Raw genomic sequence first — 27,685 nt, 5'->3', positions numbered from 1 at the left:
CTCTGACACACACGCACTCTACAAACACCTCTGCCAGGTATAGACAAGAAACACTTCCGAAACAAACAGCTTTATTTTTTCTCAGCCTTGTAAACAACTTCACTCCTCCTCTATTCTCCTCTTTCTCCCTCTCTCCCTCTCTCCCTCTTTCCCTCTCTCCCTCTCTCCCTCTCTCCCTCTCTTCCTCTCTCCATATCTCTCAGTCTGTGTGGCTGCTGCATCCACTTTGTGAGTCGGGAGGTGTGTGTGTTACCCCTGCATTGGTCGCACCTCTCTCCTGTCTGGGGGTGTTGGTTCTCCTCACCTGTAACCTGGGATCAAAACACATCCAACTTTATTTAAAACATATTAATACATTCTTCAAAAAAAGTATTAAATCCAATCAGTGAAAGTAAATTAATTACGAATTAAGAAAAGTAAAAATGCTTAGAAATATGTTACAAGCAATAATGATAAAATAATAAAAACTTATCAGACTAAATCCTTACTTGCGCATCTTCTTGGTGTCCTCCTGCATGTCGATACAGGCCATAGTGAACATCTTAAACTCCTTGTAGTTCAGGTGCTGAGGGAGACACAGAGGTGTATAGTATGCTTTGTAGATAAACACATAGAGGGCAACCTAAAGCTGGGTAGTGGAGACATCGCTGTCTCTGGACAGCTCAGGACGTGTCACGGCTTAGAGTAGCACGTCTCTAACTAGAGACATCCAACTAGAAGATCTTACCCTTGTCAAAGGTAGTGCACTATACAGTATAGTGAATAGGCTGCCATTTCAAACCCAGAGAGAGAGTCAGTGTACCTCGTCTCCGGAGACGTCGAACTCGTAGAAAATCTTATCGAGGGCGTGTCCCTTGAGGTTGAACAGGAAGCCAGAGGCCTGGAACTCGGCGGGGCTGATGGTGCGACCTCCGTCCATGTCCAGCAACTCAAACACCGGCCTGGAGTGACGGAAGATAAAGTTCTTCTCCACGTGGTACTGGAAGAGGTCACACACACACACACACACACACACACACACACACACACACACACACACACACACACACACACACACACACACACACACACACACACACACACACACACACACACACACACACACACACACACACACACACACACACACACACATATTCAAGCCAGCAGCACACCACTATGCATCCCACTGCTGGCTGGCCTGTGAAGCTAAGCAGGGTTGGTCCTGGTTTGTCCCGTGATGGGAGACCAGATGCTGCTGGAAGTGGTATAGGATGTACTCTTTCTTCTGGTCATTTTTTTTTTATCCCAATGCCCCAGGGCAGTGATTGGGGACATTGGTCTTTCTTTTGTAAGGTATTTCGGATGGTACGTTAAACGGGTGTCCTGACTCTCTGTGGTCACTAAAGATCCCATGGTACTTATTGTAAGAGTAGGGGTGTTAACCCTGGTGTCCTGGTTAAATTCCCAATCTGGCCCTCATACCATCATGGTCACCTAATCATCCCCAGCTTACAATTGGCTCATTCATCCCCCCTCCCCTCCCCTTTAACTATTTCCCAGGTTGTTGCTGTAAATGAGAACGTGTTCTCAGTCAACTGACCTGATTAAATAAGGGTTTAATATAAAACATTTAATAATAAAACATTTCTATGAATCCTCTGTTTTCTGGTCAACATTGAATCATGGCCGTAAAAAGCCTTTTGTTTTATCTGTAAACGTGACTGTAATTGTTTAATGAGATGTGAAAGGGGAATTGGGAAGCAGGTTGTGATAAAGGGATTTTCATCTCCTTGCCAGATATGAGAAGTTGTTTCCCCATGATTAACAAGATCAACAGACAATGGACTTTAATGACCTTCAGTTGGAGAGCACGGTTCTGACACACACGCTCTATTCTCCTGACCACATGGTTCTGTAGTAACCGTTATGACATAATATAGTTCAATGCTGGAAGACAAGACAAATATACACACAGAGAGGGAGAGAGAGAGAGGAATACTACCTCGCAGCAGAGCAGGATGCAGACCAGCATGTAGAACTGTTCGAAGCCGATCTCTCCGCTGGCGTTCCAGTCTAGCATGTCAAAGGTCATCATGATCTCCTTCTTCTTCAGGTCAGTCACATGGTGCATGAAGTGATAGAACTGGATGTCTGCAAGAAGAAGAGAAATGGCCACTTAGTCTACTGTTTGCTGCTTTAATAAAGTTTGTGGGGAAAAAATGTAATAACCAACATGATTTTTTTTGTCAGGTTACACCCATACACATTATGAGGACACAAATTACCTGGATGTCTATGAATACATAGACACACATTTTAATGTTTTACCAATGTTTTTCTGTCATGTTACTCTTGCCACATTACCCACACAAATCTAAGAACATGAATGAACTCAGGAATACTTAGACATAAATCCACAATCTACCATTCAGAGTGTTCCTGTTGTGGACATCCAGTAGTTTGAAGTAATCAGACAGTATTTTGGCGTTGCGCAGGGAGAGAAGACAGTAGACACTGTCAAAGTCCAGATAATTTAAAAGAGCTCCTTTCTTTAGCTTCATCTTGGCTCACTGACTGACCACTACAGAAGTGCTGTCCCTCTCAGCTGTACCTGACACTGACTGACCACTGCAGAAGTGCTGTCCCTCTCAGCTCTACCTGACACTGACTGACCACTGCAGAAGTGCTGTCCTTCTCAGCTCTACCTGACACTGACTGACCACTGCAGAAGTGCTGTCCCTCTCAGCTGTACCTGACACTGACTGACCACTGCAGAAGTGCTGTCCCTCTCAGCTCTACCTGACACTGACTGACCACTGCAGAAATGCTGTCCCTCTCAGCTGTACCTGACACTGACTGACCACTGCAGAAGTGCTGTCCCTCTCAGCTCTACCTGACACTGACTGACCACTACAGAAGTGCTGTCCCTCTCAGCTCTACCTGACACTGACTGACCACTGCAGAAGTGCTGTCCCTCTCAGCTGTACCTGACACTGACTGACCACTGCAGAAGTGCTGTCCCTCTCAGCTCTACCTGACACTGACTGACCACTGCAGAAGTGCTGTCCTTCTCAGCTCTACCTGACACTGACTGACCACTGCAGAAGTGCTGTCCCTCTCAGCTGTACCTGACACTGACTGACCACTGCAGAAGTGCTGTCCCTCTCAGCTGTACCTGACACTGACTGACCACTGCAGAAGTGCTGTCCCTCTCAGCTCTACCTGACACTGACTGACCACTACAGAAGTGCTGTCCTTCTCAGCTCTACCTGACACTGACTGACCACTACAGAAGTGCTGTCCCTCTCAGCTCTACCTGACACTGACTGACCACTACAGAAGTGCTGTCCCTCTCAGCTCTACCTGACACTGACTGACCACTACAGAAGTGCTGTCCCTCTCAGCTGTACCTGACACTGACTGACCACTGCAGAAGTGCTGTCCCTCTCAGCTCTACCTGACACTGACATCACAATGGTTCACCATGGAATTTGGTGTTCTATTACAGATTCTACATTCTATTGATAGAATTCTGACATGAATGATAAACTCATTTAGTATCGTTTTAATTGAATGATCATTACATACTATTTTGACAGTATATGACAACTTTCCAGTCTTTGCCATAATATCTTTGCCATTTATGTCACTACACTGAAAAGACAGTGATTCACTTGACTAATTCATAGGTCTGAAACTGTACTGCACACTGTCAGGGAATTCCAATATTAGCTACACTACCTCATGTGTGAGGAGGAAAGTAGACAACAACCTCTTAGTTGTATTGTTGTTCTACCTTTCACATAACTGCAAAGGTGCATCATCACAGTGTGACGACCCTCCCACTCTGTTTGCCAAATTCTTTCTCTTTGCTCTTACTTTTTGCTCTTATTCCGTTATCTCCACGTTGTTTCCCTCTTTGTAACGGGCTACGAGCCGGTTTGTGACAACAGACAAACAAGTCAAAAAGAAAATGAACCTTCGTTACATAATTTCATTCTCTCAGTCCTTTCAGGGTCACATCAACTCAATTATTACATTCTCTGAGTATTCCTAAATAATAACATTAAAAAAGCAATAGGCTTATATGAAACCATTTTGGTATGACTGGTGTTTACTGCACAATTACATACCATGTTTAAATTTATAAAGTTATGGATAAGAAGGATAATAATTGTAATCAAAGTGAAGAGATTGATTTTGAGAGGGGATGGTTGAGGCTACAAGGTAGCCAGCAACCTTACTACCATATTGTCTGAGGTAAAATACATTAAAAAGATAACATAACTTAATTGCAGTTGTAAAATGTTTAAACAAGTGGCTGATAGCTTTACAGTTAAAGTTACTTTATAGCCTTTAAGCTATTTGACACAGCTTTTTATGTCATATTGCTGGATAACTAGCTACGTTTTTAAGAGCTTTTCAATTGGCATCTCTCCCTGTTTTCAGTCACAGGGGGGAACTGGATTAGGTGTGAGCAGTGCAGGAGGTGGGCTCATGAGTTGAGCTCCAATTTGACTAGGTGTAGCTTTAGCAGAGCATAAGAGTTGCCACGTCAATGTTACAGTGAATTAGTTAAGTTGTTATGAAATGTTATATTCCAATGTTATTAGTTGTATTCCAATACTATATTCCAATGAAAATAAAATGAATTAAAAACTATTGAAAACATTTTGCTCCTGAATGTCATTTTAAAGACTGCTGGGAATTCAAATCTTGCATTCAAATAATATTTAGTGAAATTGTACATAATGGATTGTATGGAAAAGGCAGAACAAAGAAAATTAATGTGCAGGTAAAAAGAGGGACTTCACATCAAATCTCCTCATAGTGGGCCAGTTACCCCGGTACTTTCAAAAAATGCCCATTTTCTAAAAACATTTCATGAAATAGCAAAAGAAGTGTAAAATTGTAGCCATTTATATCCCTTTATACTTTGTTTGCCGAAGCATGACATACAATCCACATAAATGTTTCTTCTCCAAATGTTGCTTTTTTGTCAGCAATTAGATATTGTTCTTAGGAGAGCTAGTTACCCCTAGTGCCCTACAGATATGAAGCAATTATGTAGGCAACTAATTAAACCTTTGAAAGAATGCAAGGCAAAAAGTTTAGGGATATGTATGCAGAGAGAAAGAACATGCCTGAACAGTCTTCTATTATCATGACTTGTTTACGAAGGTTAGAAAGTGATTGAGTTCCTCGTTCTGCCCTTCTGTACTTTTCTCAACGGGGGAATTCTATTGGATGTTAAATGTCATTGGATTTGACACATTTAAAAGCCACTGTTTGGACTTCTGTGTTATTCAGAGGACAAGCAGTGGTCAGAAGATGTTTGATTGTTGTCTAAAGGTATGAACAATTTACTTTTAAATTAACTAGTTGGTCTATAAATGTATTATGCAGATCAATTATTAATTTTGTACATCCAATTTTATATTTGTTATGAACACTTTAATTAAGTAATGAACATGGATAGAAACCTACATTTTATATTTGACATTTATTTGACTAAACAATATTATCTCTCTCTCTTCCCTGGCTCTCTCTCTTTCCTCCCTCGTAGATGAGGTTTACTTTACTCGGCATCCTGCCTACTTTACTAGGCATTTTAATACTACACCAGGCCAACAGCCAAAGACCCAAGTTCACTCAGAGCAGCTGGAATCTTCTACCCAACGGTAGGAAATCATCATCTCTTATCAGAACACGTACATTACTGTCATCTGTTAGATCGGTACAGTTTGTAACAGTAATGGCAGCCTGTACACTTGTCGGTATGTTGTCAGTTAATTATTAAGACTTTTATGTGTTTCCAGTCTGGCATAGTACAGTGCCTTCAGAAAGTATTCATACCCCTTGACTTATTCCACATTTTCTTGTGTTACAGCCTGAATTCAAAATGTATAAAATATATGTTTTTCTCTCACTCATCTACACCCCATAATGACGAAGTGATAACATGTTTGGAGAAATGTTGGTACATTTATTGCAAATGAAGTACAGAAATATATAATTTGCATAAGTATTCATATCCCTGAGTCAATACATGTTAGAGTCATCTTTGGCAGCGATTACAGCTGTGAGTCTTTCTGGGTAAGTCTCTAAGAGCTGTGAGTCTTTCTGGGTAAGTCTCTAAGAGCTGTGAGTCTTTCTGGGTAAGTCTCTAAGAGCTTTATACACCTGGATTGTACAATATTTGTACATCTTTCTTAAAACAGTTCTTCAAGCTCTGTCAAGTTGGTTGTTGGTCATTTTTAAGTCTCGCTATAGATTTTCAAGACGATTCAAGTCAAAACTGTATGTCATCTTGGGAAGCAAATCCAGTGTATTTTGGCCTTGTGTTCTAGGTATTGTCCTGCTGAAAGGTGAATTTGTCTCCCAGCGTCTGTTGGAAAGCAGAATAAACCAGGTTTTGTTCTATACCTGTTATTTTTACTCCTGAACGTAGTTAGGCGTGCCATAACAAAGGGGTTGAAAACGTATTGACTCAAGACATTTCAGCTTTTCAATTTGAATGAATTTGTAAAATGTGATCGAAAACAAAATTGCACTTTGACATTATGGGGTATTGTGTGTGTAGGCTAGTGACACAATATATCAGTTTAATCCATTTTAAATTCAGGTTGTAACACAACAAAATGTGGGAAAAGTTCAGGAGTGTGAATACTTTCTGAAGGCCCTGTATAAAGATGAGTTAGTTATATGTTACTTTCTGAAGGCCCTGTATAAAGATGAGTTAGTTATATGTTACTTTCTGAAGGCCCTGTATAAAGATGAGTTAGTTATATGTTACTTTCTGAAGGCCCTGTATAAAGATGAGTTAGTTATATGTTACTTTCTGAAGGCCCTGTATAAAGATGAGTTAGTTATATGTTACTTTCTGAAGGCCCTGTATAAAGATGAGTTAGTTATATGTTACTTTCTGAAGGCCCTGTATAAAGATGAGTTAGTTATATGTTACTTTCTGAAGGCCCTGTATAAAGATGAGTTAGTTATATGTTACTTTCTGAAGGCCCTGTATAAAGATGAGTTAGTTATATGTTGGTTTTGCCAGTCCGGTGTATAGATGGTATAAAGTTGAGGGTATGTTTATGTCAGTATCATAAGGTTATATAATGTTTAGGATATGTTTATGTCAGTATCATAATGTTATATAATAATGAGGATATGTTTATGTCAGTATCATAAGGCTATATAATAATGAGGATATGTTTATGTCAGTATCATAAGGTTATATAATAATGAGGATATGTTTATGTCAGTATCATAAGGCTATATAATGTTTAGGATATGTTTATGTCAGTATCATAAGGCTATATAATGTTGAGGGTATGTTTCTGTTGATGAGCTACAGTCGGAGCCCAAATTATTGGCACCCTTGAAAAAGTTGAGAAATTAATGTTTAAAATAAATAATAGAAATAATGATATTGTATATCGTATGCTCAACAAATGGAAAACGTATAATATTTTGTACCAATTAAATAAGTCAGAGAAAGATATTTTGTTTAACAAGTAATATTTTTATCTCTAAAAGATAGGGCTTAGAATTATTGGCATCCCTGTGCCGTTATCCTCGCATGTGATATATTGAAAAGTATTGAAAACAAGGTTGCCAATCATTTGGACCAATCTTTTTGAGAAAGAAAAGCATAGTTGTTAAACAAAATATTGTATTATTGTATTGGTATAAAATAATATAATTTTCTAAAGAATTTGAGCATATAATATAGCTGCGTTTTTTAATAATTTATATTATAGTATTTTTTGATAATCTTTATCAAGGGTGGCAATAATGTTGGACCTGACTGTAGATGTTGTTGTTGATTAAAGTGTGTGTTGTCACCAGTTGTTGTGGTGAACGTAGACGGTTCGCTGGTTCAGCATCCTCTAACCTGCCTGGGTTCCTTCAACCGAGAGGAGGAGGGTTGGAGGAGAGACAATGACTGGGTGTGGCGGAGAGATGGAGAGGAGGATGAGGAGATCATATGGATGATGGGTGAAGAGGAGAAGAAGAAGGGGAATAGCTTCCTTGTCAACCTGGAAGAGAGAACTGGAGGGGGGATCTTTACATGTCACAGCCTGGATAGAACCCTCCTGAAGAAAACGACGGTGCTGGTCAAACACCTGGATGAACAGAAACGCATTCTAGAAGGATCCACCAGAGCAGGTATACAGGATGTCTGTCATCCGAAATCAAGTCAAATATTAGTTTTCATTGATTATCCAATTGTAACATCTTCTGTATATCTATTGTTCATTTGTTTGTTTCTATTCTAAGGCTATATGAAATGTTCTACACGGAACTACCAAGGAGAATTCCACTGCTCCTGGAAATTTACCACTGAACGTGTTGGGACCATTATGTCTGTCAGAGTGGCACGGTACTATCACCACCAACCTTTTCAATGTATTCCTACTACACTCTTAGAACAAAAAGGTGCTAAGTAGGACCATACAGGGTTCTTCGGTTTGTCCCCCCTTGTGGAACCTTTTTGGTACTGGGTAGAACCCTTTGCATTGGGTTCTACCTAAAACCCTATATGTAGGGTTCCTCAAATAATCCCCTGTATATGGTTCTACCTAGATCCCTCTATGAAGGGTTCTGCCTAGAACCGTCTATCACGGGTTCTATCGAGAACCCTTTTATCTTTGGAGGTTTTTTCCTAGAACCCTCTATGAATGGTTCCACCAGCCTTATTAGCCTTTAAAATTGTATTACTACATTACATATATCATAAGATCTTTCTTTGACGACCTAGTTATAGCCTAACACAGTGGTGTTAGGAATCTCCTGGTTTACAGGCCACATCAGGTCTGCAAGTCAGATTATGCTGGCTTGCAAAGTGATGTGTAATTCTTATTGGAATCCAAAAAGAGTTAGGATATCCAACAAGTGGAATTGTTAATCACCTGCGACCTGCATTCAGAATGACTGCTAGGGTAGGGAAGATTGAATACTGAGATTACCTCAATCTTCTAAACTGGAACAACCATCTCAGTAACAGGTGCCATAAATCCAATTACAAACAGATTGGATTAGTTTAGAAAACTGTATGTTATTTATCTTTGTGTAGCATGAAATTAATCAACCAATCAATGTACATGTAGGGGGTGTACTGGCAGCAGAGAAGTCAGGCGCAGGAGAGCAAAAACGGATTTACAACGGTGCAGTTAAATAAACAAAACTACCGTAAACAGAACAAATAAATCAATGGGTAAACAAAACTGGTTACACACCAGCATAACGTGCACAAGCACTACAATAAACAATTCCAGACAAGGACATGGGGGGGGAACAGAGGGTTAAATACACAACATGTAATGATGGAATTGAAACCAGGTGTGTGGGAAGACAAAACAAATGGAAAATGAAAGGTGGATCGACGATGGCTAGAAGACCGGTGACGTCGACCGCCGAACGCCGCCCAAAGAAGGAGAGGGACCGACTTCGGTGGAAGTCGTGACAGTACCCCCTCCTTGACGCGCGGCTCCAGCAGTGCGCCGACACCGGCCTCGGGGACGACCCAGAGGGTGAGGAGCAGGGCGATCCGGACGAAGACGGTGGAACTCCTGCAGCATTGAAGGGTCCAACACGTCCTCGACCGGAACCCAGGACCTCTCCTCCGGACCGTACCCCTCCCACTCTACGAGATACTGAAGGCCCCTCGCCGGACGCCTCGAATCCAGTATGGAGCGAACGGAGTACGCCGGGGCCCCTTCGATGTCCAGAGGGGGCAGAGGAACCTCCCGCACCTCAGACTCCTGAAGCGGACCAGCCACCACCGGCCTGAGGAGAGACACATGGAACGAGGGGTCTGACTCTGATGCCAAGGCGCCAGAACCGGCTGGTACCCCAGTACGCACTGGAAGGGAGAGAGGTTAGTGGAGGAGTGGCGAAGCGAGTTCTGTGCCATCTCGGCTCAGGGCACGAACTCCGCCCACTCCCCCGGCCGGTCCTGGCAATAGAACCGCAGAAACCTGCCCACATCCTGGTTTACTCTCTCCACCTGCCCATTACTCTCGGGGCGAAACCACGAAGTAAGGCTGATCGAGATCCCCAGACGTTCCATGAACGCCTTCCAGACCCTAGACGTGAACTGGGGACCTCGATCAGACACTATATCATCAGGCACCCCATAGTGCCGGAAGACGTGCGTAAACAAGGCCTCCGCAGTCTGTAGGGCCGTAGGGAGACCGGGCAGAGGGAGGAGAAGACAGGACTTAGAGAACCGATCCATAACGACCAGGATCGCGGTGTTACCCTGTGAGGGGGGAAGATCGGTAAGAAAATCCACCGACAGGTGCGACCAAGGCCGTTGTGGAACGGGTAAGGGGTGTAGCTTCCCTCTGGGCAGGTGCCTAGGAGCCTTACACTGGGAGCACACCGAGCAGGAGGAAACATAAACCCTCACGTCCTTAGCCAAGGTAGGCCACCAGTACCTCCCGCTCAAACAGCGCACTGTCCGACCGATCCCAGGATGACCAGAGGAGGGTGACGTGTGGGCCCAATAGATCAACTGGTCACGAACAGCAGATGGGACGTACAGACGCCCAGCGGGACACTGGATGGGAGCGGGCTCTGCACGTAACGCCTGCTCAATGTCCGCATCCAGCTCCCACACTACCGGCGCCACCAGGCAGGAGGCAGGGAGTATGGGAGTGGGATCCATGGGCCGCTCCTCTGTGTCATACAGCCAGGACAATGCGTCTGCCTTCACGTTCTAGGAGCCTGGTCTGTAGGAAAGGGTGAATACAAAACGGGTGAAAAACATGACCCACCTTGCCTGGCGAGGGTTAAGTATCCTCGCCGCCCGGATGTACTCCAGATTGCGGTGGTCAGTTCAGATTAGAAAGGGGTGTTTAGCCCCCTCAAGCCAATGTCTCCACGCCTTCAAGGCCTTTACGACAGCCAACAGCTGCCGGTCCCCCACGTCAAAGTTTCGCTCCTCCGGGCTGAGCTTCTTCAAGAAGAAGGCACAAGGGCGGAGCTTCGGTGGCGTACCCAAGCGCTGAGAGAGCACGGCTCCTATCCCAGCCTCGGACGCGTCCACCTCCACTATGAACGCCAATGAGGGATCCGGATGGGCCAGCACGGGAGCCGAGGTAAACAAAGCCCTCAGGTGACTAAAAGCCCTGTCCGCCTCAGCTGACTACTGCAAACGTACCGGGCTCCCCTTCAACAGTGAGGTAATGGGAGCCGATACCTGACCAAAACCCCGGATAAACCTCCGGTAGTAGTTGGCAAACCCTAAGAACCGCTGCACCTCCTTTACCGTGGTGGGAGTCGGCCAATTATGCACGGCTGAAATGTGGTCACTCTCCATCTCCACCCTTGAGGTGGAAATGCGAAACCCTAGGAAAGAGACGGACTGCTGGAAGAACAGGCATTTCTCAGCCTTGACATATAGGTCATGCTCCAACAGGCGACCAAGCACCCTGCGCACCAGGGACACATGCTCGGCGCGTGTAGCGGAGTATATCAGAATGTCACCAATATACACCACTACACCCTGCCCGTGCAGTTCCTTGACAATCTCATCTACAAAGGCTTGGAAGACTGATGGTGCATTCATCAACCCGTACGGCATGACGTGGTACTCATAGTGCCCTGAGGTGGTACTGAAAGCCGTTTTCCCCTCGTCTCCCTCCCGGATACGCACCAGGTTGTAAGCGCTCCTGAGATCTAGTTTGGTGAAGAAGCGCGCCCCGTGCATTGACTCTATCGCTGTGGCGATGAGCGGTAGCAGGTAACTATACTTCACCGTGATCTGGTTTAGACCCCGATAGCCAATACACGGGCGCAGACCTCCCTCCTTCTTCACATAAAGAAACTCGAGGAGGCGGGTGAAGTGGAGAACCGAATGTACCCCTGACGCAGGGATTTGGAGACATATGTTTCCATAGCCTCCGTGTCCGCCTGTGAGAGGGGATACACGTGACTCCTGGGAAGTGCAGCGTCTACCAGGAGATTTATCGCACAATCGCCCCGTTGATGGGGTGGTAATTGAGTCGCCGTCTTTTTGGAGAAGGCGTGAGCCAAATAGGCATATTCAGGGGGAATGAGCACAGTGGAGACCTGGTCTGGACTTTCCACCGTAGTAGCACCAACGGAAACCCCTAAACACCTCCCCGAGCACTCCTGCGACCAACCCGTGAGAGCCCTCTGTGGCCAAGAAACAGTGGGTCATGACACGCTAACCAGGGTAGGCCTTGCACTACGGGAAACGCAGGAGAGTCAATAAGGAAGAGACTAATTCTCTCCTTGTGACCCCCCTGCGTCACCATGCCCAGAGGAGCGGTGGCCTCCCTGATCAACCCTGACCCTTTATTCAGTCTCATCTGAAAGATGTAAATTCTTGGTTATCTTCACGAACCCTGGCTAACAAGTTGAATCAGCAATACAAAATTTGGTTTAGTTATTTATTTACTAAATACCTAAATAATCACACAGAATTACATCTACACAGAATGGATCATACATTGATTACAAATTATGTCTTAAAGGAAAACGTCCCTAGCGGACGGAACAGATATGACGGCTGGTTACACAAAGAAAGGGGGTTGGGTTTTGAATGAAAGAGCGGGAAGACTGAGCAACAAAAAGATTTAGTGTCTCTATCGGGCCGTAGGCAGCTATGCTATTGTAAATACAGTATCTTATGCATTCTAAATAACCGCCCATTTGAAAAGGAAAATGCAATAAATATTTACTCTGAGCTGCGCTTCGGTAGATTGGTCGTAGATAGACGGCCGGGTTGTCCAGCATGGATCTCTTGTCCTCTGAAGAATGTCTAGTGGTGAACTGGAGCGTGGTAGAATGGATACTCTGTCCGTCCTTTCCTAGCCCACATTTACAGCTGCGGTGGCTAACGCAACGGCTAGGAGGTATCAATTCTTTAGTGAATAAGAGTTCAAAGTTCATACCATGTTGCCATACTTTAAGCTCATGCTATATTCTGGCTGGTATAGTCGAAATTCATCCTTTCGGCATGTTGATCATCATCTTCACGTTGAAATTCTATGCTAATTTCGTTAGGTTCTTGTCGTTCAACCAGAGCTCACGCTGAGGTTGGCTTAGTTCTGTTGGTGATCTTGTCCTTTTAACGTGGGGACCGCCGTCCTCTCGTCCTTGGAACAGAAAGTTGTATTTTCGTCAACGGTTTATATATTGGTGAAAGAAGGGCGTGTTTCATAGTTTACAATGTCTGTTCACTTGGGCGGGGCTTCTGAGTGAGCAGAGTTTCTCTATGACAAACCGTTCTCTCATTTTAAGAAGCTAAAATTACATTTAATCTTTTCAAAAATAGCTTCATATTTAAACATTTAAATTGCACAACAATTACATTTGAATCTGATAACTAGAATGTGTCGACTTTCCAAGATACAGTTTATGTCATTCTGTCATTAGTAGTAATGTCTCAGACATCAACTGATCTGAGATCATATTCATTAAGTACCAACGCATATTTTCAAATGGTTGGATAACCGAAATATGGTTCTGTTTCCCACCTTTTGATGTTACCAGACTCTCTATGTTACAAAGGCTTTACAAGAGTCAACTCTAAAAAGTAGAGAGAGAGAAAAGGGGAAAGGTATTTACGGGGGTCATAAACCTCCTCCAACAAGCCAACGTCATGAAGGTTGTATAGGCTATAACATTTGCATAATATCTTGACTTGACTTCAAGTTAAATGTTAGTGAATGGACTACAGCAGTGGCCTGTGTTAGTCTAATTTAGTCATCCATTTCTTGGCTATTCTATAGTGGCCTGTCTGATGCGGAGAACATCAGCTGTTCTGTGGACGTCAGTGGACAGCAGTGGACATGTTCCTCTTCGTCTGGCCAGAGTGACATCATGTGCTCTGTGAACAGTAGCGGACTGGGGGTGTCCTGTGTGGACAGACAGTATTGTCCCTATGCTGAGGAGACTGACCGGATCACCCTGACCATCTACATGAGGACTAACTACCTGCTGGAGGAATACTCCCAACGCTTCTACTTATCAGAAATTGGTGAGGACACACAACACTTGTACTTATCAGACATAGGTGAGCGTTAGAGAGGGTCCTTGTTGCAGTCATAAGGGCAGACATGTTGCAAGAGGCTGGCAGGATCAGTTGCACAAGTTGTGATTTTAGGCTACTTAAAGTTGATGATAATGGTCCAGATGTGCACTTCGTTATATTTACAAACTAATACAAAACATTATATTTACAAACTTCACAATGTAACTGGTCTCTGAAAAAAAATGCCTTGGAGAGCTGGCAAAGCTGTCTATCCCACAACAAACAATTAGAATGCAGAAACAAAGTGGTCTGAAATTGAAGGAGTTTGTAGCGCAGTAGTGCAGAGACACACTAATAATGGCGTCGTTGTCACCACAGATAGGAATCCTACCTCTATATACAAATATCTGGCGCATATATGTAGGCCTATCAAAAGATCATATGCTGAGATATTGTTGGTTTAAGTGCTTCTGAAATGTAGTTTTATAGTGCAGAGTGCTGGTAGAAGTTATGGTAATTCTCCCTCTCCCTCTCCCTCTCCCTCTCCCTCTCCCTCTCCCTCTCCCTCTCCCTCTCCCTCTCCCTCCCTCCAGTGAAGCCAGACAAGGTATCCATTAAGAAGGTGAACAGCAGTACTATAGAGTGGAGGTATCCTGTCTCCTGGAACAGCCCCATCTCCTACTTCCCCCTTTCCTTCCAGGTCAAAGAGATCAAAGGCAGAGAGCGCAAGAACGGGTGCACGTTTGATTCGCCCGTCACAAAGGTTAGGACATACTGTACATCCTACTAGGCCTTGTCTCTAAAGCTTGATGAGAGCCATTACACCAAGAGATCCAGACCGTGTACTAACAGTCGCATACTGAACTGATAGACGTGGTCCCTCTGGTCCCTGGTTATATTCATTAGGGCACACTGTAGCAAAACGTTTTGCAACGAAAAGTGAAAAGGAGTGTTTCTTATTATTATTTTCTTCCATTTGGTGCTTAATGATTTTAACCACTGTGTTCCCTCAGGTCCACACCACAAAGAGCAGCCAGTGGTCAGTAAAGGCCAAGGTGATGGTGTGCGTCAGGGCCCAGGATGCACTATGTGACTCCCCCTGGAGTGACTGGACAGAGTACAGGTCAGTACCACATTCTCTAGTCTACTGTATTCAGCAGAACCTCTCCTCGAGGACCCCCAGTCGTTCCATGTAGTTGAACTATTGAGAGCTAACACACCTGATTCAATCTGTCAACTAACTATCAAGTCCTTGACTACTACTGAATCAGGTGAGCTAGTTCAGTCCTAGAAATAAATTGTGAAACGGCTGGGGGTCCCAAAAGAGAGGGTTTAAAACCCCTGCTCCAGTCTACTGTTTTATCATGCTACATCTACCAGGGTCAGGCTCAATTGGGTTTTTCATTCAGTAGTTTCAGGAAGTGGATCAAAATTCCATTTGAAGAATTGAAAATATGCAATTGTTTATCAGTTCATGACTTTAATTTCTGAGAAGACATTGCAGAACAACACGTTTTTCAATACGATGTGTTCTTTCAGACACAACAAGGTGGGAAACAAGAGGGGGAGGCAGGAGAAGAAGAAGAAGAAGTTTGTGTCTCAATAGTAGATCTTTACCCGACTGATGGCCATCAAATATTATCCTATTTGTTCACTCTGTAGAGTTTGTCGGCATTCATTCTCTAAAACATCAACTATGATAAAGGTGACTTCATTCACACTCTAAAACATGAACTATGACAACGGTGACTTCATTCACTCTCTAAAACATGAACTATGACAAAGGTGACTTCATTCACACTCTAAAACATGAACTATGACAAAGGTGACTTCATTCACACTCTAAAACATGAACTATGACAAAGGTGACTTCATTCATTCTCTAAAACATGAACTATGACAAAGGTGACTTCATTCATTCTCTAAAACATGAACTATGACAAAGGTGACTTCATTCACACTCTAAAACATCAACTATGACAAAGGTGACTTCATTCACACTCTAAAACATGAACTATGACAAAGGTGACTTCATTCATTCTCTAAAACATGAACTATGACAAAGGTGACTTCATTCACACTCTAAAACATGAACTATGACAAAGGTGACTTCATTCACACTCTAAAACATCAACTATGACAAAGGTGACTTCATTCACACTCTAAAACATGAACTATGACAAAGGTGACTTCATTCACACTCTAAAACATGAACTATGACAAAGGTGACTTCATTCACACTCTAAAACATGAACTATGACAAAGATGACTTCATTCACACTCTAAAACATGAACTATGACAAAGGTGACTTCATTCATTCTCTAAAACATGAACTATGACAAAGGTGACTTCATTCACACTCTAAAACATGAACTATGACAAAGACAACTTCATTCACACTCTAAAACATCAACTATGACAAAGGTGACTTCATTCACTCTCTAAAACATGAACTATGACAAAGACGACTTCATTCACACTCTAAAACATGAACTATGACAAAGGTGACTTCATTCACACTCTAAAACATGAACTATGACAAAGATGACTTCATTCACACTCTAAAACATGAACTATGACAAAGGTGACTTCATTCACACTCTAAAACATCAACTATGACAAAGGTGACTTTGTTGCCAAGACCAGAGATTGTATTTCTGAACTCATTAACTCACACAATCTTTACTTTTACATTATTTAACACGTTATGACATTTATTTATTGATATTTATGTTATCATTATTATTAATTTATTGTTGTTGCTTTTTATCTGAACGAGTGTGACATGACATGCACTAACATAAATTGAACTGATGTGTTTGTGACTTTAATACTCTGAATCTAAATAAACGTACCAAGCTGGTCTTACAGGAAGTCTGTGTGAGTTCTTTCCACTACTCTGTGCTCACAGTCATTCATGAAGTTCAGGATGTGAAAAAATAACAACATGAAATCAAGCATAGTTAGAAAGGAAGTAATCTATGACTGATCTCATTGTTAAATACAACATAAATACCTACGTTAATACACTTCCTTTGACTCTGACAAACTACAACAGGCTGTCCTGGAAACGGGTGGGATGACTTAGACCAATGGTGTGACAGCTGAGAGTTCTAGAACGCAGTGACTGTTGCTTTTCACTCGATTTATCCAACATGAGGTTTTGGGGTTGCTGGGTGGGATGGGAGTTACTTTGCAACACTGTGCATGAGGTGCTCTGACTCCCACACAACTAGAAAGCAGTTTGGAATTGGTATGGTTTTGAGTTCTTTTTGTTTCCATAGATGTACTAGTTGAGTATGTATTGAATGCACAGTTGCAAATGTCATTCTTACATAGTGCCTAGAGAGTTGTGTATCCTGTCCTGTGTGATATACAAGCATTGTGCCATTTGTAAAGACTGTTGTTAATAGTGGAAACACCTAGCTGTACAACAAATAACAGAACATCAATTTTTTTTTGTATACATTTATTTAAATTTGCATTAGGCCGCTTCTGGGGGAATTCTGGTAAGATGCAGCAAAGTCGGCTGAATTCCGGTAGACGGAAATGGCCAGATGTACTTTGGCCAATTCTGGGAGTCATTCATTTTTATTAGGCCAAATCCGACACCAGATTCATTCATTTAGTTCCGGGCCCCCCGGAAGAGGACTGCTTCTGGGCCGATTCTTCATTGCTAGCTGGGTGATGACGGCAGCAGGGTAGCCTAGTGGTTAGAGCGTAGGGCTATCCCTGAATCCCTGAGCAGAAAAGGTACAAATCTGTCGTTCTGCCCCTGAACAAGGCACTGTTCCTAGGCCGTCATTGAAAATAAGAATTTGTTCTTAACTGACTTGCCTAGTTAAATAAAGGTAAAATAAAAAATAAAAATAAAATGACCTGTTGGTCCTCTCCCTGCCTCAACATGGGTGGTGCTCTCTCTCACACTCTCTCAATTGACCAAATAGCTTTATCATATAACAAAAATGGCTGGCCTTAACAATGATGGGATAAGCTTATTAAAATTAATTTGATTCTGCTTTTGTTAGCTAATTATTTATTTACTGTCTGGAAATAGGTATAGCTAGCTAGTTGAGTACATAGGGCAGGAGGTAGCCTAGTGGTTAGAGCGTTGGGCCAGTAACTGAAAGGTTGCTGGACCAAATCCCTGAGCTGACAAGGTAGAAATCCCCTGAAAAAGGCAGTTAACCCACTGTTCCCTGGTAGGCTGTCATTGTAAAATAAGAATTTGTTCTTAACTGACTATCCTAGTTATAAAAATTGTACAGTGTAGCTAGTTACCTTTGTAGCCATTCATTCCTTTACTTACAGTCTTCTGCACTGCCCCCCAAAAAATGATGTGCTGCACTTTTCTCCTCTTTGGGCACTAGCCATTAAGGGCACTAGCTACGTTTTTACTAGCGTGAACTAGCTGCTTATCTGAAATTGCAATTGAAAAGGGGAAGATCAAGACACTGCGCTAGCATTGGTGCTAACTTAGCTAGCTAATATCAGCCTGGCTAAAATAGCTTTGTCGCTAACTTAGCTACCTAGCATCAGCCTGGATGAAATAGCTTTGGTGCTAACTTAGCAAGCTAACATCAGCCTGGCTAAAATAGCTTTGGTGCTAACTTAGCTACCTAGCATCAGCCTGGATGAAATAGCTTTGGTGCTAACTTAGCAAGCTAACATCAGCCTGGCTAAAATAGCTTTGGTGCTAACTTAGCTAGCTAGCTAACATCAGCCTGACTAAAATTGCTTTGGTGCTAACCTAGCTAGCTAACATCAGCCTGGCTAAAATAGCTTTGGTGCTAACTTAGCTAGCTAACATCAGCCTGGCTAAAATAGTGTAACGACCCGGTATTGTGTTCTGTGTTTGTGGGTGTGTTATGGTTCTCATGGCTACTAGCAGGGGTTAAATATGTCAGGACAGATGGAAAGGTTGGGGGGGTATGATGGGTAATCCCGCGGGATTTGGAAATGCATAAATAGGGATTACTGTATCATCTTTCTTTCTTTTCTGTTCGGGGCCTTGATCTGTTCATATGAGAGTGACCCTTAACTCGACAGGGTAACATTGTGTATGTTCGGCATTTAACGGCGTGGGCTGTGGCCGGAACAATAGCCCAGTTTAGGAATAAACCTGTGTTCTGACCTGCACACCTAGAGTCCGTCTCTTTTCCCTTTATGACCCAGCCGGGTCATTACATTGGTGTCAGAAGTGCTTTCGAACTACGGGATAGAGACTAGGCGAGTTAGCTGTTCAGTATAGGCCGGGTTGGCTTTAGCGTGACTCGCATCTACGGTCATGATGCTTGGGGCGAGGCGGAAAATTAAGGAAGAGTCGGACAAAGTGTCCGTTGTGGGCTCGGGGGTACCCGGTCGGGAGGGTCAGGCGGCGACTGCCGTAGGAAAGCTGGAGAGCCACCTGGCGGGAGTTAAATTGTCAGTCAGCAAGATGGCAGAACTGGCGGGTTTTCCTTCACACCGCTCGAGAGCAGACGTCACGGCGACGGGGATATCGACGTCACCGGGTGCGGAAATGGCTGGGCCTGCTTATGTAAACAGAGATGGCAGCGACCTATTGCCATTAGCCACGGTAGCGGCTAAACTACCAAAGTTCAATGGACAAGGTAAATGGGAAGTTTTTTTCACTCAATTCGAGTTGTTGGCTAGAGCCGGGAGGTGGTCTGACGAGACGAAAGCGTTACAGCTTGCCCTGAGCCTGGCAGAGGAGGCGTCGGAATGCCTGCTAACGCTAGCCCCGGACGAGAGGGGCGACTACGGTGCGCTAGTGGAGGCATTGGGGGGCCGTTTCGGCAGCGACGCGCAGCCCAACATGCTGCGGATTGAACTGTGTAACAAAAAGAGACTTCAGGGGGAATCATTAAAGGCGTTGGCAAGTGGTATTCTGAGCCTGACCAGGCGGGCTTATGCAACTATGCCGATTGGGGTGCAAGACGAGCTGGCACGGGACAGTTTTATTAGAGCGCTCTCTTCCACCGAACTGGGTAAGCATGTTCAGATGGCGGACCCACCATCTCTGCGGGCTGCAGTGGAGATAGCCAGGAAGAGGGAGCTGATCTGGGGTGAGGGAGTGAGAGTGGAAGTCGCCAGTCAACCAGAGGTGAGAGCAGCGGTGGCTGGGGTGCCAGGGGTCACAAAACCAGAGTGGGTTGACGAGTTGGGCGGGCTAGTCAAGACTGCTTCGCTTGGCATGGAGAGGGGCTCCAGGCAACGTCGCAGTGTCAGCTCAACTCCTATTGTCTGCTGGGGTTGTGGCCAACCTGGCCACATTCAGCGGGAGTGTGGCAGATTCCCCCGTCACCAGGGAAACGACAACGGGTTCTCGCGCAGGGGGCAGCGCGGGCCCACCCCCCCGCCCCCGAACCCACTGTAAGCAAAGGAGGTACCCAGCAGCGCAGACAAGAGGGTGGGGACCTGCTCCCCCAGGGTGTAGCTGCCGCCGTGTTTCCTAGTCCGGTAGTTGTGGTGGGACGTACCACCGTTGGGGACTTCTGCAATGTCATCGTCAAGGTAGAGGGGGTGGAATGTTTGGCCCTGGTCGACACGGGCTCTACAGTAACCCTGGTGAGACCAGACATACTACCTGTTGGGGTGCGGGTGGAGCCGACCCTTGTCCAGCTACGGACTGTCACGGGGGGGCTAGCCCCCATGTTAGGGAAGTGTCAGCTATCTGTGACTGTGGGGGGGAGAACTATGGGGTGTCCGGTGTGGGTAGCAGCGGTGCAGGACCCCTGTATACTGGGAATGGACTTTTTGAAAAACTGTGGGGCTCAGTTGGACTTAGCGTCGGGCACTTTGAGGCTGTCGGGGGGGCCCACAGTGGGAATGTCGCCTTCGGGAGGGCCAGCAGGGGGCAGGGCTGTCCCTCCGTCTTCCTCCAAGCTTGCAGAAACTCCACCGGTCATCCCGGCTGCTCCCTTGGTCGTTGTGCCATCCCAGCAGCTGTCTCCGGCGGCGACGGCCTTCACTCCCCATCATGGTGCAAGCACAGGCAGCCCAGTAGCCCAAAACACACTGGCTCCTTCACCCCATCAGCCCGACGGGGGGAAGGAGGAAGCTATCGACGCCGTCGAGGCTGTGTGGCTGAAGAACTGTCAGGGTCTGGATGAGGGACAACAGAGACAGTTAAAGCAGCTGCTGTTGGACTTTAAAGATAGCTTCGCTTGGGGGGAAGATGAGGTAGGACAAACGCACCTAGTTCAGCACGAAATAGACACTGGGGACGCCCGACCCATTAAAATTCGGCCCCGTCGTATTCCCCTTGCCAGGAGGGAAGCAGCAGACACAGCTATTGTTGACATGTTGCGGGCTGATTTCATTGAGCCATCAGATAGCCCATGGTCCGCGCCGGTCGTCATGGTGCCTAAGAAAGGGGGTAAACTTAGGTTTTGTGTTGACTACAGGGGCCTAAATTCTGTCACCACTAAAGACTCTTATCCCCTACCGAGGATTGATGAGTCGCTAGACCACGTGAGAGGGTCCTCGTGGTTCTCCTCCCTTGATCTGCGCAGTGGCTACTGGCAGGTGCCCCTCTCGCCAGGGGCACGTGAAAAAACGGCCTTCTCCACAGATAGGGGCCATTGGCAGTTCAAGGTGCTGTGCTTCGGGCTCTGTAATGCTCCTGCCACCTTTGAGAGGCTCATGGACAGAGTGCTGGCGGGGGTTCCGAGAGACGAGTGTGTTGTGTACCTAGACGACATATTGGTGCACGGCACATCGTTTGAGGGGGCACTGGGGGCAATTAGGCGAGTGTTGGAGAGGATCTCGGCTAAAATTACTAAAATTACAATAGCTTTGGTGCTAACTTAGCTAGATAGCTAACGTCAGCCTGACTAAAATAGCTTTGGTGCTAACTTAGCTAGCTAACATCAGCCTGACTAAAATAGCTTTGGTGTTAACTTAGCCAGCTAACATCAGCCTGGCTAAAATAGCTTTGGTGCTAACTTAGCTAGCTAGTGTAACAGTTGTTAAACTACTGTGTAAATTTCACCAGGTTCATATATTAATATGTCATGTTGATTTGTTATTATGCATGCCTGCATCCTGGGAGTAGGGGTATGTACTTACGTTTTGCCCTGCGTGCTCGTGCTCAAATCATTTTGATGCACTATGAGAGGTAGTTTGATTCTTTCAAGCACAAAGTCATACACACAGTGTTTTGTTCATGAATAATGTTGTATATTTAGAGGTTACTCATAAGTGGATGGTATTGTTAAGATGCACTTGTAACTGTACTTTTTAGGATGATATCAACATCCTGAATTCAACATGTGGTTAATAGCTAGCTAAGGTATTAGCAGACTATTGTATGTGCGAACGATGGCTAGCTCCTCGAATGATCCCAATCCCTTGTATTGTGCATCTGTTGTAGAAAGAGGCGACGATTCGCAGAACATATGTGCTCTACAAATGTTTTATTTTCTTTTGGATGCAGATGCAGGATGCAGAGAGTGAATTCTGCTTAATTAAAACTACCTGATCTCCAAAGTCCACGTCTATAGTCTCAATCAACCACACACAACGCAGAGTTACAGCGGTGCAGTACAGCACCGGTTACACTAGCTAACGTCAGCCTGACTGAAATAGCTTTGGTGCTAACTTATCTAGCTAACATCAGCCTGACTAAAATAGCTTTGGTGCTAACTTATCTAGCTAACATCAGCCTGACTAAAATAGCTTTGGTGCTAACTTATCTAGCTAACATCAGCCTGACTAAAATAGCTTTGGTGCTAACTTATCTAGCTAACATCAGCCTGACTAAAATAGCTTTGGTGCTAACTTAGCTTTTTTTTTCTTCTTTTTTTTTTTTTTACAAAATATGAAATGCTGAAAAAAATACATTGTTATGGCAAGCCTAAATAACTTCAGGAGTAGAAATGTGCTTAATTAACAAGTCATATAATACGTTACATGGACTCACTCTATGTGAAATAATAGGGTTTAACATGGTTGTTACTTGTCCCGTGACACTTATGGGGGGTTGTACAGCGAAACGGAGAACACCATCGTGTTCCTCTTTCCATAGAGTGGTCATAACCATTCGGACGCTACAGATGTTTTCGTAAGAAGACCTATTTTCAGGATGTCTCATGGTCTGACAAACACTGCTGTAGCTCGGCCACCTTCCGCCACAGATGCGGAAGGGCGACATCGGCGAATGCTGTGGATTGAGACACAACATATTATCAATGCACAGTGTGGAAGGTCACACTACTATTTTGTCATTTGAATTTAATTTAGCTGATTGTCTTTGCATATCCAACAGGACATGTGTTGCAGACAGGTTTATCTTATCAGCATTAGAGACAGGGACTATAGAAAGTACAGTACTAATGCAGCAACAAGCCCTTGCCGTGCCTGATGGTCCTTGGCAACTATTTCAGCCCCCCTCCCCAAGACAGGCCCATGGTCTTCAATCCTTTGTCTGGTTTAGGCCAGGTTACTGTAAAAGCTCTTTGTAACAACTGCTGCCATAAAAAAAGACCAAATACAAATGTGATTGACTGTAGATTGATTGATTGTAGAAGTGATGTCCTCTTACCCGTCAGGTAGAAAGTAGCAGTGATGTCCTCTTACCCGTCAGGTAGAAAGTAGCAGTGATGTCCTCTTACCCGTCAGGTAGAAAGTAGCAGTGATGTCCTCTTACCCGTCAGGTAGAAAGTAGCAGTGATGTCCTCTTACCCGTCAGGTAGAAAGTAGCAGTGATGTCCTCTTACCCGTCAGGTAGAAAGTAGCAGTGATATCCTCTTACCCGTCAGGTAGAAAGTAGCAGTGATGTCCTCTTACCCGTCAGGTAGAAAGTAGCAGTGATGTCCTCTTACCCGTCAGGTAGAAAGTAGCAGTGATGTCCTCTTACCCATCAGGTAGAAAGTAGCAGTGATGTCCTCTTACCCGTCAGGTAGAAAGTAGCAGTGATATCCTCTTACCCGTCAGGTAGAAAGTAGCAGTGATATCCTCTTACCCGTCAGGTAGAAAGTAGCAGTGATGTCCTCTTACCCGTCAGGTAGAAAGTAGCAGTGATGTCCTCTTACCCGTCAGGTAGAAAGTAGCAGTGATGTCCTCTTACCCGTCAGGTAGAAAGTAGCAGTGCCAACACTGCCAAGTGGCTGGGATGTCCTCCACTGAGTCCACCATCCTCTCCACCCCAAACACCTCCACTCCCACCGTCTGCACCCCAGCTCCCTCTGACCACAGATAGACCACACAACATGGTCAATACACGGTCAAATCAAACATAACCTCTTCCCCAGGCTATTGCGCACAGCACATATAAGCCTTGGAAATCAACCACTCAAAATTGACCATAGTGGGAGTGAACATAGAATTCTATGGGACCTACTGAGCAAAGGTGTGGCTCTGTGCTTGTCGTATGCTAGCGTACGGGGAGGTTTAGGGTGAAGGTGTTGTGGGAGATGATTGGTTGATAAATTATAGCCGATTAAGAATACATATGCTCTGTGGAATTCTCCCGGTCTTTCTGTATTGGCTAACAAAGGCCTAGTTTGACTCGTTTGCCCACCAGACTCTTCACGCATTTGGGCGGAAGTGTCTGGGAACGAGATTAAATCAAACACAACTGAGAACACATCTCTCACAAAACACACACACTTTTATGAGTATTATGAGTAGGGCAGACTAAAACAACTGACACACACACACACACACCAGGGTTAGGTCAATTCCATTTGAATTCCAGTCAATTCAGAAAGTAAACTAAATTCCAACTCCAAATCCAAATTTTCCTCATTGAAAAGCATTGAAGAGAAACATTTTACTTGAACCCTAAATGGTTCTCAAGTAGATTACTAGGAAAAGCTCATACATTGTTTAAAAATTGCCTTTTTTCCTTTGTGGAGATTGCTATGTCTCATTTTCGATTAAATGAAAATTATTCTTTTTTCAAAGTATCTCTCTTTTTCAAACAAGCATTGCAAAGCTGGCTACAATTTCAATTTCATCCCCCTGAAAAGATAGAACAAATATTACAACAAATATTATGCCTGAACTCAAATGTGCTGGTTGATAAAATCCCTGTATTTATGGGAAAGATGTTTGAAAAGGGTATTTTGTTCCTAAATGATATTGTAAATTGGAATGGTAGAGTTATGTCTCTCATGGAGTTATCAGAATTGTACGGGAAGGTCTGCTCAATCCAAGAGATTTTTGATGTACCGATTCCATGGTACAGGGTGTATGAGTTGATATATAAAACGACGCAAGATTCAAGACTTCGTGCTTTTCAGCTAAAATTATTGTAGAGAATTCTTGCCACCAACAAAATGTTGAATATTTGGGGCATAAAATCATCGAAGCTCTGCAGATTTGTTGTGAGGATACAGAATCAGTAGACCATTTATTTTGGTATTGCCCTCAGGTAGCCTGTTTCTGGTCTCAGGTTCAGGAATGGCTGAAAATGCATAAAAATTATATAAAATTTACCCTAGAAATAGAACTCCTAATAGTAGGAGATCTGGAGAGACCGGGTCATTCAATTACTAATATACTAATACTCTTATTAAAAGTATTTATCTTCAATTCGCAATCTGTGGATTCTATTCGATTAGATAGATTGAAATTGTACGTTAAACATCACAGCACAGTTGAATGATATATGTTGCGTAGGAATTCGAAAGAGGGTGGCCAGCAGAGAGAGGTGGGATGGGCTGAGGGAAGCTGAGTGTTGGGATGTGGAATTGTAGACAAGTGGGAATGGAGTTTCTGGGCGGGAGATAGAATGATGGTCAAAGATAAAGTATTAAACATATATATATTATATATATTTGGCCTGGAGAAGCGGTTTTATGACTGGATGGAAGCTGAAAATTATGAGTTTTTTTTACTCTGCTGGTCTCAGGAAGAAATTACCAGTCCTCACTATCCGAGACAGAGTCAAGACCGAGAACAAATGTATCGCTCTCGAGTTAGTTTTGTACTACAACACTGAAATAAGAATCCCATATGTTTAGTGTAGACAGAGGATAGAGAGATGCATGGTGTCTTTCTCTCTCTCTCTCTCTCTCTCTCTCTCTCTATCTATCATACACACATACACATACACACATTAACACACATGCATTGGAAACCCCATCATTTTCTATATTACTATTTTCAAACATGTGATCGTCTGACATAAATTGGTAGAATTGACTTGGGAATCTATATTGTGAATTTCAGCCTGGAGTTCCATGTCACATGAATGGAAACCCCAGCCAGCCAGGCCCATAGACAAGGTGTGCATCCCAAAGTAGCATGCTGTCCAACTTTGCTACTGTATGTACAGTTTGTAAATGTACATCCTAAATGGCACCCTATTCCCTATATAGTGCACTACTTTTAATCAAAGCCATATGGGTCCTGGTCAAAAGTAGTGTACTCTAAAGGGAATATGATGCCATTAGGGATGCACACTAAGGCAGCAGTGTGTGGTTAACCTGGATTGTATCGTTGGTTCAGCTCCTTCAGATGAAAGCAGAAGAGGCCACAGTGATGTAAGCTCTTTCTGGCAGACTCACTATACAACTACTAATAGGCTCAAAACAAACAAGAAACATTTTCTGGAATGACAATATGAACGAAACCATGTACCTACCTGGGACTGATGGAAATTCCGAGAGTCAGATGGTCCACACACACACACACACACACACACACACACACACACACACACACACACACACACACACACACACACACACACACACACACACACACACACACACACACACACACACACACACAAGCTGTGTTTTTTAGTGTACAATTTTTTCACCATAAAAAAATCTTATTTTCCCAAACCCCTAATCCTAACACTAAACCTAATCCTAAACCTAAACCTTAAGATTAAAATACACTATATATACAGCAGTATGTGGACACCTCTTCAAATTAGTGTATTTGGCTATTTCAGCCATACCTATTGCTGACAGGTATACAATATTGAGCACAAAGCCATACAATCCAAGGTTTTTCTACATTGTAGAATAATAGTGAAGACATCAAAACTATGAAATAACACATATGGATTCATGTAGTAAACAAAAAAGTGTTAAACAAATGAAAATATATTTGAGATTTGAGATTCTTCAAAGTAGCCACCCTTTGCCTTGATGACAGCTTTGCACACTCTTGGCATTCTCTCAACCAGCTTCATGAGGTAGTTACCTGGAATGCTTTTCCAACAGTCTTGAAGTAGTTCCCATATATCCTGATCTATAATACACATATATATATACATATATATATATATATATATATATATATATATATATATATATATATATATATATATATATATATATATATATATATATATACTGTATATATACACATCTTTAAAAAAAATATTTCCCTTTATTAATTTCCATTTCCACAAACCTCCCCCAATTGAAGTAAACTAATGAACAACAACACTTAGGCTTCTACTTCCAGCTTATACATACTAAATACATTTTACAGACACAGTATATTTTACAATACAGTAGTTATATTTTGTTTGTTTTTAGTCCTGGCCTTCCTCTACTCTGAACCTCTCTCATCCATTTCTGATGTCCATCCAGTTTGATTTCTATTTGGCATGTATTTTTAATTGTGCTGTTTCACAAAAGTTCTGAACCTATATACATTTTACGGAAACAGTATATTTTACATGAGTTATCTTGTTATTATTAGTCCCACCCCTAGACCAT

General features: G+C 43.6%; 2 protein-coding genes across 2 annotated transcripts; one reads left to right on the top strand and one right to left on the bottom strand.

Moving 5' to 3' along the window:
* Positions 1 to 484: 484 nt before the first annotated feature.
* LOC120042911 (EF-hand calcium-binding domain-containing protein 9-like) lies at positions 485 to 2,543 on the bottom strand. Its single transcript, XM_038987677.1, has 4 exons — positions 2,408 to 2,543; positions 1,985 to 2,133; positions 803 to 979; positions 485 to 565 (listed from the first exon to the last, which is right to left on the bottom strand). Exons 1-4 carry the CDS (start codon positions 2,541 to 2,543, stop codon positions 485 to 487), a joined length of 543 nt encoding a protein of 180 aa, XP_038843605.1.
* Positions 2,544 to 5,737: 3,194 nt separating this feature from the next.
* Positions 5,738 to 15,599, top strand: LOC120042910 (interleukin-12 subunit beta-like). Its single transcript, XM_038987676.1, has 7 exons — positions 5,738 to 5,759; positions 7,834 to 8,154; positions 8,266 to 8,368; positions 13,752 to 13,999; positions 14,587 to 14,756; positions 15,007 to 15,116; positions 15,533 to 15,599. The coding sequence occupies exons 1-7, from the start codon at positions 5,738 to 5,740 to the stop codon at positions 15,597 to 15,599; spliced, it is 1,041 nt and encodes a 346-aa protein (XP_038843604.1).
* The last annotated feature ends 12,086 nt before the right edge of the window (positions 15,600 to 27,685 follow it).

Source organism: Salvelinus namaycush, unplaced genomic scaffold, assembly GCF_016432855.1.
Source record: "Salvelinus namaycush isolate Seneca unplaced genomic scaffold, SaNama_1.0 Scaffold80, whole genome shotgun sequence".
Lineage (NCBI taxonomy): Eukaryota > Metazoa > Chordata > Actinopteri > Salmoniformes > Salmonidae > Salvelinus > Salvelinus namaycush.
The sequence above is the reverse complement of the archived record's forward strand: the minus strand, read 5'-3'. Positions and strand labels throughout refer to the sequence as shown.

Bases quoted from the DNA above. Each gene is read 5' to 3' on its own strand.
- LOC120042911 (XM_038987677.1), bottom strand. From the start codon at position 2,543: ATGAAGCTAAAGAAAGGAGCTCTTTTAAATTATCTGGACTTTGACAGT. The intron at 2,134-2,407 runs GTAGATTGTGGA...TTCTTCTTGCAG, and splicing joins CAACAGGAACACTCTGAATG to ACATCCAGTTCTATCACTTC. The intron at 566-802 runs GTACACTGACTC...TGTCTCCCTCAG, and splicing joins TCGACGTCTCCGGAGACGAG to CACCTGAACTACAAGGAGTT.
- LOC120042910 (XM_038987676.1), top strand. From the start codon at position 5,738: ATGGCAGCCTGTACACTTGTCG. The intron at 14,000-14,586 runs GTGAGGACACAC...CCCTCCCTCCAG, and splicing joins CTTCTACTTATCAGAAATTG to TGAAGCCAGACAAGGTATCC. The intron at 15,117-15,532 runs GTCAGTACCACA...GTGTTCTTTCAG, and splicing joins AGTGACTGGACAGAGTACAG to ACACAACAAGGTGGGAAACA.